Source organism: Octodon degus, unplaced genomic scaffold, assembly GCF_000260255.1.
Source record: "Octodon degus isolate 3935 unplaced genomic scaffold, OctDeg1.0 scaffold00105, whole genome shotgun sequence".
Lineage (NCBI taxonomy): Eukaryota > Metazoa > Chordata > Mammalia > Rodentia > Octodontidae > Octodon > Octodon degus.
In genome coordinates, this window is record NW_004524681.1 from 9,214,039 (window position 1) to 9,232,666 (window position 18,628).

Genomic DNA, 18,628 nt, shown 5'->3' on the forward strand with positions numbered 1-18,628 from the left:
TCCACCTGTTGCCTTTGTAGTCTTTTAAAATTCTATATATTGACTCATTAGTCTCTATTATTATATTATACTAAACTATATTATACTACATTATGTATATTATGTTGTATTTATTAATCTAGATTATTCTCATGGAATAATTCTCATGGGAGCAGAGGAGGTACCAGGACTCTAATTCAGAACTTTGTGCTTGCCAGGCAGGCTCTGGGCTGCTGAGCTATCTCCCCGACCCTCCCTGTTACTACAGAACAACGCTTTATATTAAACTTTCCCTATTTAATGTGTGGTTTCTGTTTCCTGACTAGGACTCTATCTAACCAAATATCTCATTCATGATTTATTTGGAAAAATTATACTGACAGATACAGACACACTCATGTATCTATACTTTGCATGTATATAAATATCTAAAATATACCAAATTACTACAGGAAAGGGGAAAGATTAAAATTTGAGTATAGAAAGATTTTTCTTAACTCTATTTTTTTGTTCCAGTTTTTTTTTTTATCATGACTATAGAAGTTTGAACAACAGAAAATATATTTCTGTTTTAAAAATTGACATAAAACCTAAATCCAGCTTTGCAACTAGGCCACACCTGTGTGCGAATCAGATTCTGCCCTAGTTGTCCCCATTCAGTGCAACAGGGACTGGACATGCAAGAAAAAAGGTAATAAGAAGGGAAGGGAGGGGAGTGAAGGGGAATGAGGAGAGGGGAGGGGAGTGAAGGGGAATGGAGGAGAGGGGAGGGGAGTGAAGGGGAATGGAGGAGAAGGGAGGGGAGTGAAGGGGAATGGAGGAGAAGGAAGGGGAGCGGAGGGGAGGGGAACAGAGGGGAGGGGAGGAGGGCAAAAGGAGGTAACAGGCAGATGACCAACCCTGGACTCAAGACACTTGCTCTGAGTGGAAGTTAGGACTCCAGTACAAGATGATTATCCATGGGTTCAAAAGCCACCTAAGTCATCCTAAAGCCTGGGGCCCTGCCGGAGAAGGACTTACAGCACACTGGGCCCACACACCGGTGAGGGTTGTTCCTGGAGTGTTGGGCTTCACATCCCAAATTCCTCCCACCACGGCCTCCCTGCCTGCTCCACAGCCTGCTGCTGCCCTCACAACCGCACACACAGCATCGCTCGCTCCCACAGGGGCGGAGAGTCTCCAGTGGAAGTTTTTCTTGAAACTAAAGGTTTCTTTTATTTATTTATTTATTTATTTATTTGTGGAACTGGGGATTGAACTCAGGCCCTTGCACTTGCCAGGGAAGCGCTTATTCTACTAAGCCATCTCCCCAGCCCTTTTTTTTTTTTCATTCTTTCTTTTTTATTTATTTATTTTTTTTAATGTATTTGGTTGTTATAGGGTCTCACTACACAGCTCGGACTCATAGTGATCCTCCTGTCTTCAGCCTCCCCAGCGCTGGGATTACAGGCATGCGCCACCACACCTGGACTCCGACTGGCTCAGCCTGCCCTGGGGGTGGGGCTGGCGAGGCATGTGGTGTCAGGGATTGAACCGCGGTGCCTGCGCTTGCCTAAATTTGCCTAAGCTGGCACTTCAGTCTGCTGAGCTATTTCGCCGGCCCCTGAACTAAAGTTTTCTATTGGGCGCAGCAGACGGAATGAGCAGGAAGCAGAGGCGTAAATTTGTGTGCCGCTCCCAGGTGATGCAGAATTTGTCAAGAACGCAGGAGCCTTAGGCTTGAGATACAGCTACGGCTGCGCGTTTTAAGGAGAAAAAAGACCTGGCCTCTGTGTGGTAATTGCTTTACCTGTTTAAGCAGATGAAGTCTGGATCAGATCCCAGCCCCACCGTTCACTGGCACACGACTCGCTTAGCCTGGCTTCTGGTTTCTTAATAACGCTTAGGCTACTGAACAATGCTGTACGTGAGTGCTGTGCCCAGCACCCGGCACCTGCTGAAATCTCGGCCTTATTACTGTCACTTCTCTGGGGTTTAGGGTGTTAAAAACTTTTAAATTTTATGAGTCCATGTTCGCAGTACCTAACGATTACAGTCATCACGAGGAGTTGTGGCATTCACAACACACCTTCTCCCTTTCTATGTCCCCTGCCTTTTCCCTCCCTCCCCACTCCCTCCATCCCTCGATTCCCTTCCAAATTGCAGACCTATCTTCAGGTCTCCTATTATCTGTCTTTTATTTTGATCTTTAATTTATCTATACTTTAGGTTTCTCATGTAAGAGTATTGTGTGTCGGTTTATTTCACCCAACACTTTTTTCTTTAATTTTATGTATTTGGTACAAGGTCTCACTATGAAGCTTGGACTCATAGTAATCCTTCTGTTTTCAACCTCCCCAGTGCTGGGATTACAGTTGTGCACCACCATGCCTGGACTCGTTGGCCAGCTCAGCACACCCGGGGGTGGGGCAGGCACAGCATGCAGTACTGGGGATCGAACCCCAGTTCCTGCTCTTGCCTAAGCAGGTGCTTTGTCCACTAACCTATCTCGCTGGTCCAGCATTACACTTTTCAAGTGCAACCATTTTTTCTACAAATGTCTCAAATGTATCTTTTTTTAGAGCAGCATAGCACTCCACTGTGTGGGAATGACACAGTTTCCTTATCCCTTCATCTGTTGATGGATTTTTAGCTGCTTCCAAGATTTAACTACTAGGAATTGTGCTGCTCAGTCTTCATTTTCCTACCTGAATATGGGGAGTCCTCTGGAGAACCCAAAGAGCCCTGTCTGTGCCTTCCCAGTCGAGGTACGAAGCGGAAGTGCACGAATGGTCTAAGACGAGAATCAGGGGAAGAAAATCCATCAGAAAGGCGGGATAAATTAGTACGGACTCTTCAGGGAGCTGGCTAGAGGGCCGCCAGGGCCGGGCGCCCTGCAGAGGCAGTCACTAGTAGCGATGACCCTGCTTGCGGTGACCCTGACACTGAATCTGTTAACCCCGCGGCCTAGAAGAATGTAGGCCACCTCTCCCAAAAGGACCAAGGAAAGCACAGTTCCGCTCTCCTCCTAAGAAGCCTTCCAGCTCTAACTCGGGGGCGGGCATAGCTCAGGGGCAGAGCACTGGCCTAGCAGGTGCTTCGCACTCCCGGTGCCAGGAGAAGAGAAAAAACAAAAACAAAAAACTACACTGCTAAAATAGTATGAAAAGGGCCGGTGGTATAGCTCAGCGGACTAAGTGCTCGCTTAGCTAAGCGCAGGGACCAGGGTTCAATCCTTGGCTCTGCGTGTTGCGACTGGCCCCGCCTCTGGGTGCGCTAGCCCGCGATGGAGTCCGGGCGCGCGGTAGCGCGCGCCTGTAATCCCAGCACTTGGGAGGCAGAAATCAGGAGGATCGCTACTAATGTGGGCTATGTAGTGAGATCCTGAACAAAAAAAGAAAGAAAAGAAAACCATAAAATAGTATGAAAAATTATTAAGCAATCTTCCCCCCCCCCGTTGTGGTGTTGGGAATGGGGCCAGCGCTTTCATAGATTCCATCCCCAGTCCTTTTTATTTTTTTATTTTTGGTGGAATGGGGAATTGAACTCAAGCCCTTGCACTTGCCAGGGAAGCGCTTATTCTACTGAGCCATCTCCACCGCCCTTAAGCAATCTTTTACTAAAATGGAAAAAAATGTGGTCAAGATCTTTAAAGAGTATCACCAAATCAGCGTGCCCCAAACTAGAAGAGCCCGCGGCCTCCCTCACCCTCGCTCCAGAGCTGTTGCTCCACTTCCGGGGTGAGCGAGTGGGAACCCTAGGGGCAAAGCCGAGTAGAGGCCATCAGTCTCCCCATTCTTACCCCTGCCGGTTAGCAGCTGCGTTCTGACTCTGCTGGGTTTCTTGTCCTCGGCATCTCCACCCACACGAAATTCTAGATGGCTTAAGTAGTCTCCCCAGAAGCAAAGTCCGAACGTGTGTGATCGATGAGAGGCTGAGTCTTATGAAGAACCCGCTAGCGAGGAGGTAGGAAAAGGAAAAAGCCCCATAAAGGACGTGTGTGCTCAGGTCAGGTCGGGAGTGGCCCAAACCACAGTAAGACATCTGAAGCTTCACTCGTGTGGAAGCTGTCCCCTCTGTAGGAAAGAGGGCTCCATCCCTGGTAACCCCGCCCTGCACCAACAGTCAACCCTGTCCTTGACTGAGGGTTGTGGTTGAGGGAGGTGCCTTAACTTCTTCGGTGAGGGGCTGCTTTCAGCGGAGGCCATTCCCTGGAAAAGGGGCCAACTGTGAGCCCTTAGCATCCGCAGGCCTCGCGCTGGGCACCGGCGTTCCAGATGGGTCACAGGCCATGGTGTGGCTTCACCCAACCCTTCTCTAGCTCTTGGACTAAGGTAACAGTCCTCTGATTGACAAGCCAGCCTGGGAAGCCATGCCCGGCTCACCCAGGCTGCACTGAGTGGAGAGGATAGAATATATATGTGGGAGGCTGAGGCAGGAGGATCACAAGTTCCAGTCCCATGTGGGCAACTTAGCAAGGCCTTGTCTCAAAATAAAAAAATTAAAGAAGAGGCTGTGGATATAGCTGGGGGGGGGAGCACTTGAGGTTTAATCTCAATATATATATTTCATTTTTAAAAAACATGTCTGATTCTAACAGAGATCTGCCCCACCCGTGGCTCACAGGCTGGATAAGCCAGGTAGCCTGGAAGACGCAAGCGTCTCCAATTCACCATTCACACAGCCATTTAGATGATTTTTCCAAAATGAAAATCTAATTGTGTAGCTCAAAATTATAGAAAACAAAACAAGACAAAGCCTGAACTTAACATTTTCTATCAACCCATCGTTGTAAGACCTGACACTACCTCGCGGCAGGTCCTCCGGCTAAAGTCAATGCGCACAAACAGAGCCGGTGGCGGCAATACCGCAGCCATACACACTGCGCACGCGCAGCCCTCCTCCCGCACAGCCTAGCGCGACCTCCGTGGCCAGCTGCGCACCACGCTCAGTCCGCCTCAGATGCTTTTTAGCCACACTGGGGCTACCTGAGCACCTCTTCCCTGTGATCTCCTGCAGACCCTGGCAGCGCCATTCAGGCACCTTGGCCAGGCCGCTATGATCACATCTTTTCAGTTAGTCCGGCAGCTCCCCCATTGTACCCCCAGAGTGGGCTCTGTCGCTGTAAAGTTTTTCTTTTTCTCTCTCTCTCTTTCTTTCTTTCTTTTTTTCTTTCTTCTTTCTTTCTTTCTTTCTTTCTTTCTTTTTTTGCGGAGCTAGGGATTGAACTCAAGCCCTTGGGTTTGCCAGAGAAATGCTTATTCTACTGAGCCATCTCCCCGGCCCATCTGTCACTGTAAGTTGTTGACCTTCCGACTTTGTCACATGTTGAGGAACAAGTTCCATTGTTCTGCTGCTGTCTCATCTAACACTTCAAGAGCTTCTAAACTGTCCTCGGTAATCCCCAGGACACAAACCCTTTTTTAGGGGGGTGGGGGGACAGGGTCTCACTATGCAGTTCAAGGGGCCTTGAACTCACTATGTGGCCCAGGCTGACTCCGAACAGTGATCTTCCTGCTTCAGCCTCATGACTGCTGGGATTATATTTGTGCCCCACCATGTCCCGCACCAGCTTTTAATAGTACAGATTTGGAGTCTCCAGCAGTCCTCTCTGACGCGATGATTGGTACTGGAGCTGCCGAGATTGCTTTCCTTGGGGAAGGAGAAAGCGTTTTGCACCAGACTGAACTAGATGGGAGAACCGAGCGCACGGGGGGGGGGGGGGGGGGGGGGGGGGGGGGGGGGGGGGGTCTGTCTGAGCTCCAAGAAGCAGGCAGCCAGGGTGGAGATGCTGGAGGCCAACAGAGAGGGCAAGCAGGTGAGTCGCCCCGAGTGCCAGGGAGTGCGTGCGGGCAGCGGGCCTGCTCTGGTCCTGGGAGCCACAGCCCTGGACCCTGAAGCCGGAGAGCAGGGCCAGGCTGCGCCCGGGCATTCTGCCTGCGGGCTGCTCATGTTCTGGAACGAGGCCGGTGTCTCCAGTGTGACAGCGGGGGTCACTGAGTGGCCTTCCCAGTGGGCCGCAGCCACTTTCCCGCCCTGCTGCCGCGTGGAGCAGCCCTGGCTAGGCTGCCTCCCGCTGTCCTGTTCCCCTGTCCTCCTGCAGAGGGAAGGTGGCAGCGGGTGGCTGCTTTCAGTCCAGGCCCCGATCTGTGAGGAGAGACCCCAAAGTTTCTAGTCCTGGTTCTCAGGGTTGCTTGGCCCTAGAGATTGAGCGCGGCGTCACCACAGAGCCCCCATCCCTGGCCAGGAGTCTAGTTGATACAGGATTCCTGCTTGTCTTCCTGCGTAATAAACTATTGCCCTGTCTTTACCTGTGTAACAGTATGAAGCGGACTTTAGGGAGGGAGGAGCTGGGCTTCCTCGCTGCACCTCCACTCTACTCAGATGGGTGAACCCAGAGCGCAGAGAGGAGACTTGGAAGGGGCAGCCAGAGAAGCAGGGAAGCCAGGAGAGGGCGCTGTGGACACGGATCTGCAGGAAGACGGCAGCCTGAGGTTTCAGCTACAGCCACGAAGCAGGGACTGAAGGATTGACAGTTTGAGGCCAGCCTGGTCAGCTTGGGAAGTTGTGAGACTCCGAAAAGTAAACAGGGCTGGGATATAGTTCAGGGTGAAGACCCCAGGTACACGTGTACACGCACACACACACACACACACACACACACAGAATGTACTGAATCTCACAGCCAAAGGGTGCCTGGGAGGTTGAAAGTGCTGTTTTCAGAATTATTCAGGAGTAAACCGAGCCTCATCTCCAGACAAGGAAACAGCAAGTGTGACCACGCTCTGAAGACGTCTGGCCCTTTCAAAAAATAGTAACGAGAGTGACACGGGACTGACCTTGAGAAGGGGAGAGGACAATAGCTTTTATGGGACAGAGGACCTGTGGGCCAGTGGGGGCAGGGTGGCCCCAGCATTGGCAAGCCTCTTGCTTCTTATGCCTGGATCCCCCCAAAACACAACTTGTTTTATTCCTGCTGCTGGAAACCTGTCCTAGGAAGGTGAGTACCCCCAGAGAGATTCCAACTCCATCGAACCCAGGCCTTTCCCAGCTTTAATCTTTTGTCGTCGTTGTTGTTGTTTTGTTTGTTTGCTTGTTTGAGACAGGGTCTATGCAGCTCAGGCTGGCCTTAACCTCACTTTGTAGCCCAGGCTGGTCTCAAACTCTCCATGACCCTCCTGCCTCAGCCTCCCCAGTGCTGAAATTACAGGTGTGCACCACCATGCCTGACCCACTTCAATCTTACCACATTGTCTTGTAGCAAATCATGATCAGTCTCATACAATCAGGAGCCCAAAGGGTTGACTGACACGGGTCAGCTTGTACAGAACTCCTGGCAGTGACAGCAGCACTTACATGTAGTACAGACCTGGACTGCTGTCACAGTTACTTTCTTTATCACTAGGGCCGAATACCAGATGCCCACAATGCTAAGGGGGGAGAGATTTATTTCGGGTCGCAGTTTGTAAAGGTTCCACCTCCTGGTCGGCTGGCTCCAAGGCAGAGAAGTGGTTCATGGCTCAGCATGCGATAGGAAGTAGAGAGAGAAAGCAAGGAGGAAGAAGGGAGAGGGACCCTTCCAGGCCATGCCCCCATGACCACCCCTGACCAGGCTTCACCACATTCAGCTATAACTTCATCTGAGGATGAATCTGCTGCTCGGTGTCATGTCCCAGGGATCCGATCACCTCCCCTCATCACCAGTGGGTGAGTGAGGTGTCAGGAAGCCATCTAGATACAAAGCCTAACTACTGTCCTAGGTCTTGTATGGCTGTGGTCCTCACGGCCCCTCTCTCACTTCAGGACTCATCTAGGTACAGAGGGGTAAACTGAGGTTAGAGGGGTTGGCTGTCGGTCTCAGGGCTTGGTAATGAAGACAGCTGAGGGTCAAAACTCACATTTTTTCTGATTCTAAAGATGACACAGGGCGTGATATGCCAGCCCCACCTCCAGGGTGCGCTGAGACGCGACTGAGACTGGGCGTGGCGGTGCGCACCTGTAATCCCAGCATTTGGGAGGCTGAAAACAGGCGGATCACTAGAGTCCGATCTGTGTAGTGAGCCCCTGTAGTCCCTGTACTAAAAATACATTAAAAAAAAAGACAATACAGTATTTCCCCCCTGCTGACTACCTGAGCCTGCGATATGAGCAACAAATGTGTGACAGCTGAGGCCACGCAGAGCTTGGGGGCAGTATTGAATTATAGGACTGAGGAGAGAGATAAAGGCCAGTGAATTTGCCAGATGAGGCGTATGTTGCCCAGATAAATTGGAATTTCAGATAAATAATGAATAATTTATTACTTTAAGTATGCTCCAGATGCTGCATATGACATATTTATACTAAAAAAGAAAATATTCATTCATCTGAAATTCAAAATCAACTGGGCCTTCTGTATTTTTATTTGCTAAACCTGGCAACTATGGGGCCTGAGAGTAGATGCTGTTAGTACATACTAAGGAATTTAGACTTCATTCCATGGTTCATATGGGCCCCATGGAGGAGCTGGGCAAGAGGAACTGACATTAGTAGGGTGATACCGAGACCAGCCGAAGACAATGGCATTTATCGAAGAGGGAAATTCTAAACTAGAAGACTGGGAAGAAGACAGGACCTAGTCGCTGACTAAATATGGATACCTGCAGAATCCGGTATGACAAGTTTACAGGCCAAATGCCAGAAAGAACGGCAGGTATGGAGGGAAAGACAGGTGTCTAGTGGGAAGATTGCTTTAGGCAAAGGAAACATTGACTTGGAGATGAAATCTATGTGTCTAAGTGAATTTTACTGCAACAGGGAGAAGGAGTTCTTCTCTTTAGCGTCTTCCAGCAGGGGCTGTGGGGATGGATCTCCACTCATCCTCACTGTCACCTGCCAGGCTGGTAGAGGCACAACAGTCTTCTTGTGGAGGAAACCCTCACCCCGGAAGGAGATTTCAGGATTTAAAGGCTCAGGCCCGGGGACTAAGGGCCCAGCAACTCCCTTTGAGTAGATGGGCCATTCGGTTCTGAAATCCCACTGTGAAGGTCCTTTTCTTAGCCTAGGGCTCAAATAAAACAAAGTGTGTGTGTGTGTGTGTGTGTGTGTGTGTGTGTGTGTGTGTATGATCAATGCTTTATTTATTTTTTATTTATTTTATTTTATTTTATTTTATTTTTTTTTGCGGAGCCAGGGATTGATCAATGCTTTATTGATTGGTGAAATTCCGGGGAAGAAAGGGTAAGGGGGAAGGGAGGTGAAGGAGGGATAAAACAGAAACAAATAAAAAAGGAACGTGCTGCCAAGATGGCTTCACGCACAGTGAAGCTGTTGGCTGGATCTTGGAGTGCGTACCCTCAGGGTGCACAGGAGGGGACCGCCACTCAGGACTGCGCCACACCGGGGCAGCGAGCAGTGCTGGCTTCTGTCTGTCGCCTGTGTCTCACCAGTTTCAGACATGAAGCCCCGCACTTCCAGGTGGTGGCCTGCAGATCTTCCAGAGAGCCTCAGAAATCTGATCTCTTGGGCCGGCAAGATAGTTCGATGGTCTAAAGCGCCTGCTTAGGCAAGCTTAGGCAAACTGCAAGCATGCAAGGACCGCGGTTCGATCCCTGTCACCACATGCTGCGCCAGGCCCACCCCCAGGGTGGGCTGAGCCAGCCACAGAAAGAAAGAAAGAAAGAAAGAAAGAAAGAAAGAAAGAAAGAAAGGAAGGAAGGAAGGAAGGAAGGAAGGAAGGAAGGAAGGAAGGAAGAAAGAAAGAAAGAAAGAAAGAAAGAAAGAAAGAAAGAAAGAAAGAAAAGAAAGAAAGACAAACCTGAGTCTCCTCGTTTCCTTCCCTCCAAGCATCTGGGCTCCTCAGCTTTCCCTTCTCACCAGTGCCACCAGTGGGCGATCCACCAGATTGTGGGGGGCAGCGTGGAGCTGGAGTTGTGGCTGTGGCTTCGTGACTGTAGGGTGACTTGTACGGCTTCGAGAGGAAGCACGCACATAACAGCTGGTACCCAGCGTTCAGTCACCGCTTAGCAAGCATTCGCTACTACTGTAATTAATAAGCTGTTTACATAGGTGATTGTGGTATGGTGTGACTCCTGCAAACATCTCCTAAACCCCTTTTAGGCCAGGGAGATGGCTCAGTGGAATAAGTGCTTCCCTGGCAAGCGCAAGGGCCTGAGTTCAATCCCTGGCTCTGCCAAAAACAACAACAACAAAACCCTTTTAGTCTTTGCTACAAAATAGCCAAATCTGAGTGGCCGAAAACCACCATGAATTATGGCCCCCAGCAGCCTGGAGCAACAGAGCGTCCAAACGGCTTCACAGTGACCCTCAATCTCGGTAGCCACCACCCGGGCCACATAATACACATGGAAGTCAAGTGTTTTTGCCTTTATGAAAATATGACAAGCGATAATCCTTCCCTTGTCTAGCCACCTTAACACATCCTTGTAAATATTTGACTTGTCTCTGAAAGCCACTAGAGAAAGTTAAAAAACAAAAAACTTTATTCTATAATTTACAGCCAGGTAGCTAAATGGTAGTTTTCTAATTCACACAGTCGTAGATTTGCTTCTAAAACTAAGAATACTGAATCCTTCAAGTGTCAGATATATTAAGGACAATATTTTCTTTGAGAAATTTGCTACATTATCCTCTGAGTTTGGTTAACCATAAAGAAGTCCCCTCCACTTGATGAATAATTCAAGTCTGATTCTTGTCACTGTGGAAAAAAGAGCTGTCTTCTCAAATTTCTCTTTCTAAGACATTCCGTGCCACAGACAGCGTTTTCCTCCCCGGAGGGGGCAACAGCACTTGGCAAGTGGAAATATAATTTCATGAAAAACAAAAAAAATCTCCTCTGTTTTTGTTAAAAACTTTCAATATTTCTACTCATGCTTCAAAAGCTTTTTTGTAGTCAGAGGAAATCTTTTGAAGACTGTGATAGTCAGTCACAAACTGAATTTTGAGTTTTTAAAAATATAGCTTTGGCTTTTCTGAAAGTAAGAGTTGAATTTTTTTTTTTTTAAAGGTCAAAGTTATTTGGCTTGATGAAAATCTAAGCTAAAACGAAAGTGGCTTTTATGTATTTGGTACAGGGTCTCACAGCTCAGACCCGTAGTGATCCTCGTTTTCAGCCTCCCCAGCTCTGGGATTACAGGCATGTGCCACCACACCCCATCTTGGTGGCAGGCTTAGTGTACCTGGGGATGGGACCAGCATGGCATGTGGTTCTGGGGATCGAATACCGGTCCCTGCACTGCCTAAGCAGGCGCTTAGTCTGCTGAGCTATCTCTCTGGCCCTACAAAAGTGGCTTGTTCTTTTTTAAAAATGTATTTGGGTTGCTATTTCTTTCTCATTAAAATTCATAAATTTTTTAAAAAAATAAATGCATTTGGTTGTTCCAGGGTCTCACTATGCAGCTTGGACTTGTGGTGATCTTCTTGCTTTCAGCCCCCTCCACCCCCCAGCACTGGGATTACAGGCGTGCACCACGCAACCTGCCCTGGGGGCGGGGCCCACACAGCATGTGGTCCTTGGGATCTGAACACGGTCCCTGCACTTGCCTAAGCAGGGCTTTAGTCCCCTGAGCCATCTTGCTGGCCCCCCCAAAGTGGCTTTTAACAAATTTCCTAAGCCAGGCTTTCCCATTTGACGGCAAATGTTTATTGTGAGTATCTGGCTCTAGGAAAGTGAGTAAGGCATGCCTTTCACCTACTACAAAAGGTTTTGACACTTTCAGTGAGTCACTGCAAAGAAAATTAATTCATATATTTAAAATACCATGTAACTTTAATTCATGTGTCATAATTTCTAGCTCCAAAGCTGCAAACTCCAGCAGGAAGTGCGTGACATAAACACAAGCTACATAAAATAATCACAGGAAGTACAATGGCTTGGTTGTCTGCATGTCCTTAAAGTCTTCCAGTCTCCCAGAGAATCCTTTATCTTTTAATAAAAAATAAGTCCTGAGCTTGCATCCTATATATGAGAAAAACCTGTATTGCCCCCCGACCCTGTGGGTTCTGGGACACCCTGTCTTTCTCCTCGTAACCTATGGCTCCATGAGGTTTGCTCTGCTGAACTTCTACCCCTTCTGGCTGGGCTGCCCACCTCACCCTGCATATGCTGGAAGCTCCAGGATGCTTGAATTCTTCCGAACAGCACAAACACCAGGGCCCTAGGCATAGCCGGTTCTTACTGAAGATCTAGAAGCAAGGTGAGCGGCTGCAGAGATAGTTCAGGGTTGTAAGCATCTGCCTGCCAAATGCAAGCACTCGGGATCAATCCCCAGGACTGCATGCCTGCCTGTCCCAAATCTGGGCATGGTGGTGCATGCCTGTAATCCTAGTGATGGGGAGGCTGAGACAGGAGGATCTCTATGAGTCCCAGCTGTGTAATGAGACCCTGTACCAAATAAATAAGTAAATAAATCAAGGTGAATGATGTTGACCACAACGTAAATATTAGGAACCCCTGTGTTTTTGTTTCTTATCTTTTTGAGACAGGTCTTCCTGCACCGTTCAGGCTGGCCTTGAGCTCCTTTTGTAGCCCAGGACTTTTTTTTTTTTTTTTTTTTTTTTTTTTTGGTGGTACCAGGGATTGAACTCAGGGCTTTGCACTTGCCAGGCACACGCTTATTCTACTGAGCTATCTCCCTGGCCCCTCAATTTGTATTTCTCTAATTGTTGGCAATAACAAATCAATAGCTTAGGGGCTGGTGAGATGGCTCAGTGGTCTAAAGCACCTACTTAGAACAAGCTTAGCAAAGCAAAGGGACCACGGTTCAATCCCCCAGCACCACATGCCAGCCAACCCCGCCCCCTGGTGGGCTGAGCTGGACACACACACACACACACACACACACACACACAAATAAAATTTTTTTTAAAAAAATAAAGAAATTTCTTTAAAAAAAATCAATAGCTTAATAAAAGAGTAGATCTTCATCAAGAGTAGATGTAGGCATCCAGAAGTGTCAGAAGTCAAACATAGGACCGGCCAAATAATAGCTCAGCAGATTAAAGCTCCTGCAAGCAGGTGTAGGGGCTAGGGGTTCGATCCCCTGGCCTGCCATGGTGGCTCCGCCCCCGGGGCATGTTAAATCGGTGATTGAAACTGGGCAATTGATCCTGGATGTGGTGGCTCATGCCTTAATCCCAGCTCTTGGGAGGCTGAACACAGGCAGATCACTATGAGTTCGATCTACATAGTGAAACCCTGTAGACACTGTACTAAGATACAAAAGAAGGGCCAAGCAGATGGCTCAGTAGAATAAGCACTTCCCTGGCAAGCACAAGGGCCTGAGTTCAATCCCTGGTTCCTCCAAAAAAAAACCAAATAAATTTAAAAAAATAAAATACAAAAGAAGAAGAAGTCAAATGTAAGCTTTAATTAAGTCCTAGAAGATGGTGTCCAGCCTGCCTGTGACGGGTGAAGCCCTGGACACCCAGGCATGCAGCTCTTAGAAGATCACGCACCATGAACATAATTGTATGATTTTAACAACCGTACGGTGCTCTGGAAGCAAACTGACGCATTGCTTCTGCAAAACAAAGTGATATATCCCACCACTTTTCTTTCCTTCTTACTTTCTTTTTTTTTCTTTCTTATTTTCTTTTTTCGAGACAGGGTCTTGCTATATAGCCGAGGCTGGCCTTGCACTCATGGATATCCTCCTGCCTCAGCCTCCCAAAGGCTGGTGTTATAGGTACATGCCTGAGGCCCCACTAGCTTTAGGCTTATTTTGCCCTCTCCTTTATATATTATAATAAAAATATTTAAAAATAAAGGAAGCTTGCTACCTATAGATATTAACTATATTATGTATCTTACGTGCAGCACAGGACAACTCTTCAATCAGTGTGGCCCAGGCAACCCAAAAGGTTAGCCACTCATGCTCTAAAAATAACTGGCCAAATACATAAAATTAAATGTTCAACAACAGGGAAACAGTTCACTGTGGGTCTCTGTTATATGACATATCATGAAGTCAGTAAAACAAAAGTGATCTGCTGGGCCTTGTGCTGAATGCCTGTAATCTCAGGATTCGGGAGGCTGACGCAGTTAGATCCTTCCAAATCTGAAACCAGCCTGGGCTACAAAGTGAGCTCTAGGTAACCTGAACCCATAGCAAGAACCTGTTTATAAAAAAAAAAAAAAAAAAGACAAAAATGTGATCTATGTGTACTGGCCTGAAAAGAGATTCAAAAACATTAAGCCAGAGGTTGGGTTGTGGGGCATTGTGGGGCATTGTGGCAGAACACATAGACACCAGACTACCAGGCTCTTCCCCTCGTCCCACACGATCAACAGCACACGCCAGCACAGCCCCTTCCCACAACTCTCATTTTTCCTTAACACCCCCCACCCCCGTCAGGATACTTTCCTGCCTCCTTGTTTAATCTCCTTCCCTGTGTGTCTGACTCCAACCCCAGGATGAAGTCCTGCTAGGGAAGGCACAGGCTTCGCATCCCTCACAGATGCGCATGCTCCCAGTTGAGGCATTAGTGCTTTGGTCCCGCCCCCAGTGCAGAGACCAAGAGTGATTGGTCCAAGTTCTACACATCCCAAGAGTCTCCACTTCAAGCTGGATCACTTCTGTCCTGGGTCTTCTACCGAGGAGTGCCTATTGGCCCAATGGAATCAGCTGGGGTCTTTTGTGTCAGCTGGGGCTTTTTTAGGTGTTTCGTTTTGTTTTGTTTGAGACAGGGCCTTGCTGTCTTCAAAACTATTTTTGAACTCACTTTGTAGACCAAACTGGCCTTGAACTCTCAGCATCCTTCTGCCTCAGTGGGTGCTAGGATCACAGACGTGCACCAGCACCTCAGGAGAGCTCTGGCTTATCAGATGCTGATGTTAAGATTGTTATACTTCCCAAGAGTATTAGCAAGGTCTGCTAAGTGCAAGAATTTAGACCCAATTTGCTTCCAGTAGGAGAATGAGAAGTAAAAGCTAGCCCTGGAGACAAGGAGCAGCCTCTTTCCCACGTGCCTCTTCAGTGAATTGGATTTTATACCAACAAATTGATAGCCATGAACCCAGCTCCTTAAATACTAACGAGATTAATATTTACACGGGCTTACAGTGAGCACTGACTCCTAACAGCCTCACAGTCCTTACCTATAAGGCCCATCTCCCCATCCCCATTTACAGTTAACAATACCAAGACACAGGAATTAAGATCACCACCATGATAAGTGGCATAATCTGTATGAAAGCTCAAGGAATTTGCCCCAGGGTGCCACACCACTGTGACCATTAATCACGACATGTCAGCTTACCCAGGTTAAGAAATACCCTACCCCCTTCTGGGTGCGTGCAGGACCTCGGGTGCTGTATGGCCCTGAGTGCCCCACTCTCAGGCGCTGGTACCTGCTCCGTTTCCCAGCAACCATGAACTGCGCACCTTTGCATGACCCCATCCTTGCATCATATTCCTGCTTGGAGACGCCCGATCATGGCCTGAGTTCCCTGACACCGTGAGCCAGAAGAGCCCCTCCGCTGGGTTGTGGGTGTCTGGTACTGTGTCTCAGTGACAGGAAATGACTCATACAGCCACCAGCCATTGGACCTGCTGCCTCGGAAAGAAAGCAGACAGAGGGGAAAGCCAGCGTGCAGGCCAAGAAGCATTTTTTGATGCTTCTTTTTGTTTTGTTTTTAGTCCAGTTTGAAAAACATGGGAGGAAAAAAAGAGGAATGGAGATTTGAGAGAAAACGGAGAGGCTGAGCTCAAAGAACTGGGAAGTTGGAGGAGGTGGATCAGCTAAAGGCACCTGTTTTTCTTTTACTGAGTTGAAACTCACATAATGAAATTAACCATTTTAGAGTCAACAATTCAGTACAATGATACAGCACAACTGTGACCTCTATCTAATTCAAAAATAGTCCTATCACCCAAAGTAAAACCCCATTCACATTAGAAAGTCATTCTTTTTTTTTTTTTTTTTTTTTAATGTATTTAGTACAGGGTCTACAGGAGCTCCCTACACAGATCAGACTTGTAGTGATCCTTCCTGTTTTTCAGCCTCCCAAACGCTGGGATTACAGGCCTGCGCCACCATGCCCAGTCTCAATCACAGTCTCAGCACTCCCCAGGGGGGCAGGGCCAGCACAGAAGGCCTTTTTTTGTCTTTTTGAGACAAGGTCTCACTACACAGTTTGGGCTGGGCTTGAGCTAACTTTGTAGCTCAGACTGGCCTTGAACTTCAAATGATCCTCCTGCCTCTGCTTCCCCAGGGTTGGGATTATAGGCGTGCCCCACCATGCCTGCCTACCAATGTGTGTTTCATCACTCTGGATTTATCTGTTGTGGTCAACTTAAATAGCCTTTCATAATGTTTTCAAGTTCCTCTATATAGCCTGTCTCAGGGTATTTTTTGGGATTTTTTTTGTTCCGGAATGGGGGATTGAACTCAGGCCCTTATGCTTGCCAGGGAAGCGCTTATTCCACTGAGCCATCCCCCAGCCCTTATAGCCTGTCTCAGTACTTCATCTTTTTAATGGGGAGATAAAATTCCCTCATATTATACCACAATTTGTTGACCAATTCATCTGTCAATGAGCATCTGGTCCACTCCCACTTTTTGACTACTGTAATGACATTGCTATGAATATGTATATACATGTGCCTGCTTGTATACCTGTTTTCAATTATTTGGACTACATACCTATGAATGAAATTGTTGGGCTAGGTGATAATTCGGTATAATTTTTAGGACTCCTATGTCCATTTGTCTATTATTTACTTTATAAATAATACTGCACAAATAAATAACTATATTCAATACTGTGAACCAGAGTCTTGGCAGCATTAACCTTGGGCCCTAAGAATTCTTTGATGTGGAAAGCTGACCAGGCTTGTAGGAATCTTCGCTGCCATGCCCGCCTCCCCCGGCAGATGTCAGTAGCGTCCTCCCAGTTCTAACAACCACTCCGGTCTGGAGCCGCTGCCGAGGGTCCCCTGGGAAGCAAGATTGCCCCCCCTTCCCACTCAAAACCACTGCTTTAACAGTTCTCGGTAAACCCGAAGCAAGTATGACTGATGCTGAAGGAAAATTCTAAAGCAGAGTAAGAAACTGGAACAAACATACATTCCTGAGAATTTGTGTACAAGAGCTTTTTGTTTACTGTGTTTTGATGTCAAGGAGTTTGCAGTTTACAAATATGTGACAACCAGAAAATTTTTACCATTAAATATTCATGTACCTTTTACATGCAACTTTAGTAATATAAACCTAGCACATCTACAAAACCCCAAGAAATACAGTCTCCTCTACCTCTGTCCCCAGACACGACGCGCACTAAATCTTTCATAGCATACTGCAACGCATATTTTTAAGATGGCAACTTGGAGCCAGGTTTTCAAGACGTTTTTGATGTGGTGACATTTATTTATTTATTTAAATATTAGCTCAAGAGGGCCCAGGAGGAATTTCCTATGTGATTCACCCAGACAATGGAAAGACAAATGCTAATTTTCATTTTTGGGATAGAGTGAACCAAAAGGAATATTTTACTGTCATAGCTCCTGATGCATTCACTCCAGAATGTTAACCCTGAGTGTACAAATGCCCCTGACCGCAGAGCAGCTGTCAGAAGTGTTACGGGGACGACGGAGCGCTCAGGCACAGACCGCGTTGGCGTAGATTTTACAGCAGTTAGCAAGCGCCAGGGCACTGAACTCCTTGTCTTCCCAGGGACCAGAAAAAGAAGGTGGGTTGGTACCATTTGCAGAGGTGCTGGAACGAAAAGCCGGAGAGTCAGTGTGTCAGAAAAAAACCAAGTCAGTAAAACATATCAGTCATCATTACCCGGCAGCCAGAAACAAAACCAGAGCCTGAAGATGCATCCATCCGCCATGACTAAATACATTAGATCCAATTAAATTTGTTCTTTTAGTCACATTGGCAATGATGCCAGCAGGAACTCAGCACAGTGTGTGTGCACTCCTACGCCCAGTTCCTAAGCACAGCCCATCCAGAACTTTCCTTCCTAGAGACCTGAGGCAAAATGTATTCCTAGCGGTGATCTCAAACTGAATGCATTCCAAAAGCAAGGTAACAGCCCCAGGCCTTTTTCCTTCTGAGAAAGGAAAACAGCTCAGACTAAATTAGTATAATTAATTGGACAAAAACCTCTCTTTCAGAGTCTCCTTGCTAATGACCCTCAGTGTGTGACTAGGAAGTCATAAGAACACAGCCATCAAAACTATGCCAAACTGGGGCCAGGGAGATGGCTCAGTGGAATATGCGCTTCCCTGGCAAGCTCAAGGGCCTGAGTTCAATCCTCAGTTCTGCAAAACTACAACAACCAAAAAAAAAAAAACTATGTCAAACCAATGAACTACTCAGATTACAACTCAGCTTTTAATGATGGAGGACAGTGGTGGCTGGATCTAATGGTGAACTAAAGCAAGGCCAGATAGCATTGCCACTCTGACCTCGTGGCCTGTTAGGCAGGTGGCGCCTGAACATCCACCCGCCCGGCAGACCACTTAAGAGGATAACTTCCAAAGATCCCTCCAGATCTGAATCTCTCCTGAGCCCCACAGCCCCGTGTCTTGACAGCTTTACGCAGTGGCCCCACAGCTAGCTCCAGACCAACGTATCCAAAGCTGAATGAGGCTGTAACCTTCCCCGGGTCCTCTCTGTGAATCAGTGGCATTTCTAGAGCCATCTGCCTAAGCCAGCAGGC

The 18,628-nt window shown here is 47.6% G+C and overlaps 1 protein-coding gene across 1 annotated transcript in view; it reads right to left on the reverse strand.

Moving 5' to 3' along the window:
• Nucleotides 1-17,067: 17,067 nt before the first annotated feature.
• Nucleotides 17,068-18,628, reverse strand: part of Slc28a2 (solute carrier family 28 member 2) — a 28,319-nt gene continuing 26,758 nt past the window's right edge. The window contains exon 17 of the mRNA XM_023724066.1: nucleotides 17,068-17,673. Coding sequence (XP_023579834.1) covers nucleotides 17,556-17,673 — 118 coding nt within the window. The 3' untranslated portion in view covers nucleotides 17,068-17,555. The remainder of the gene's footprint in view (nucleotides 17,674-18,628) is intronic.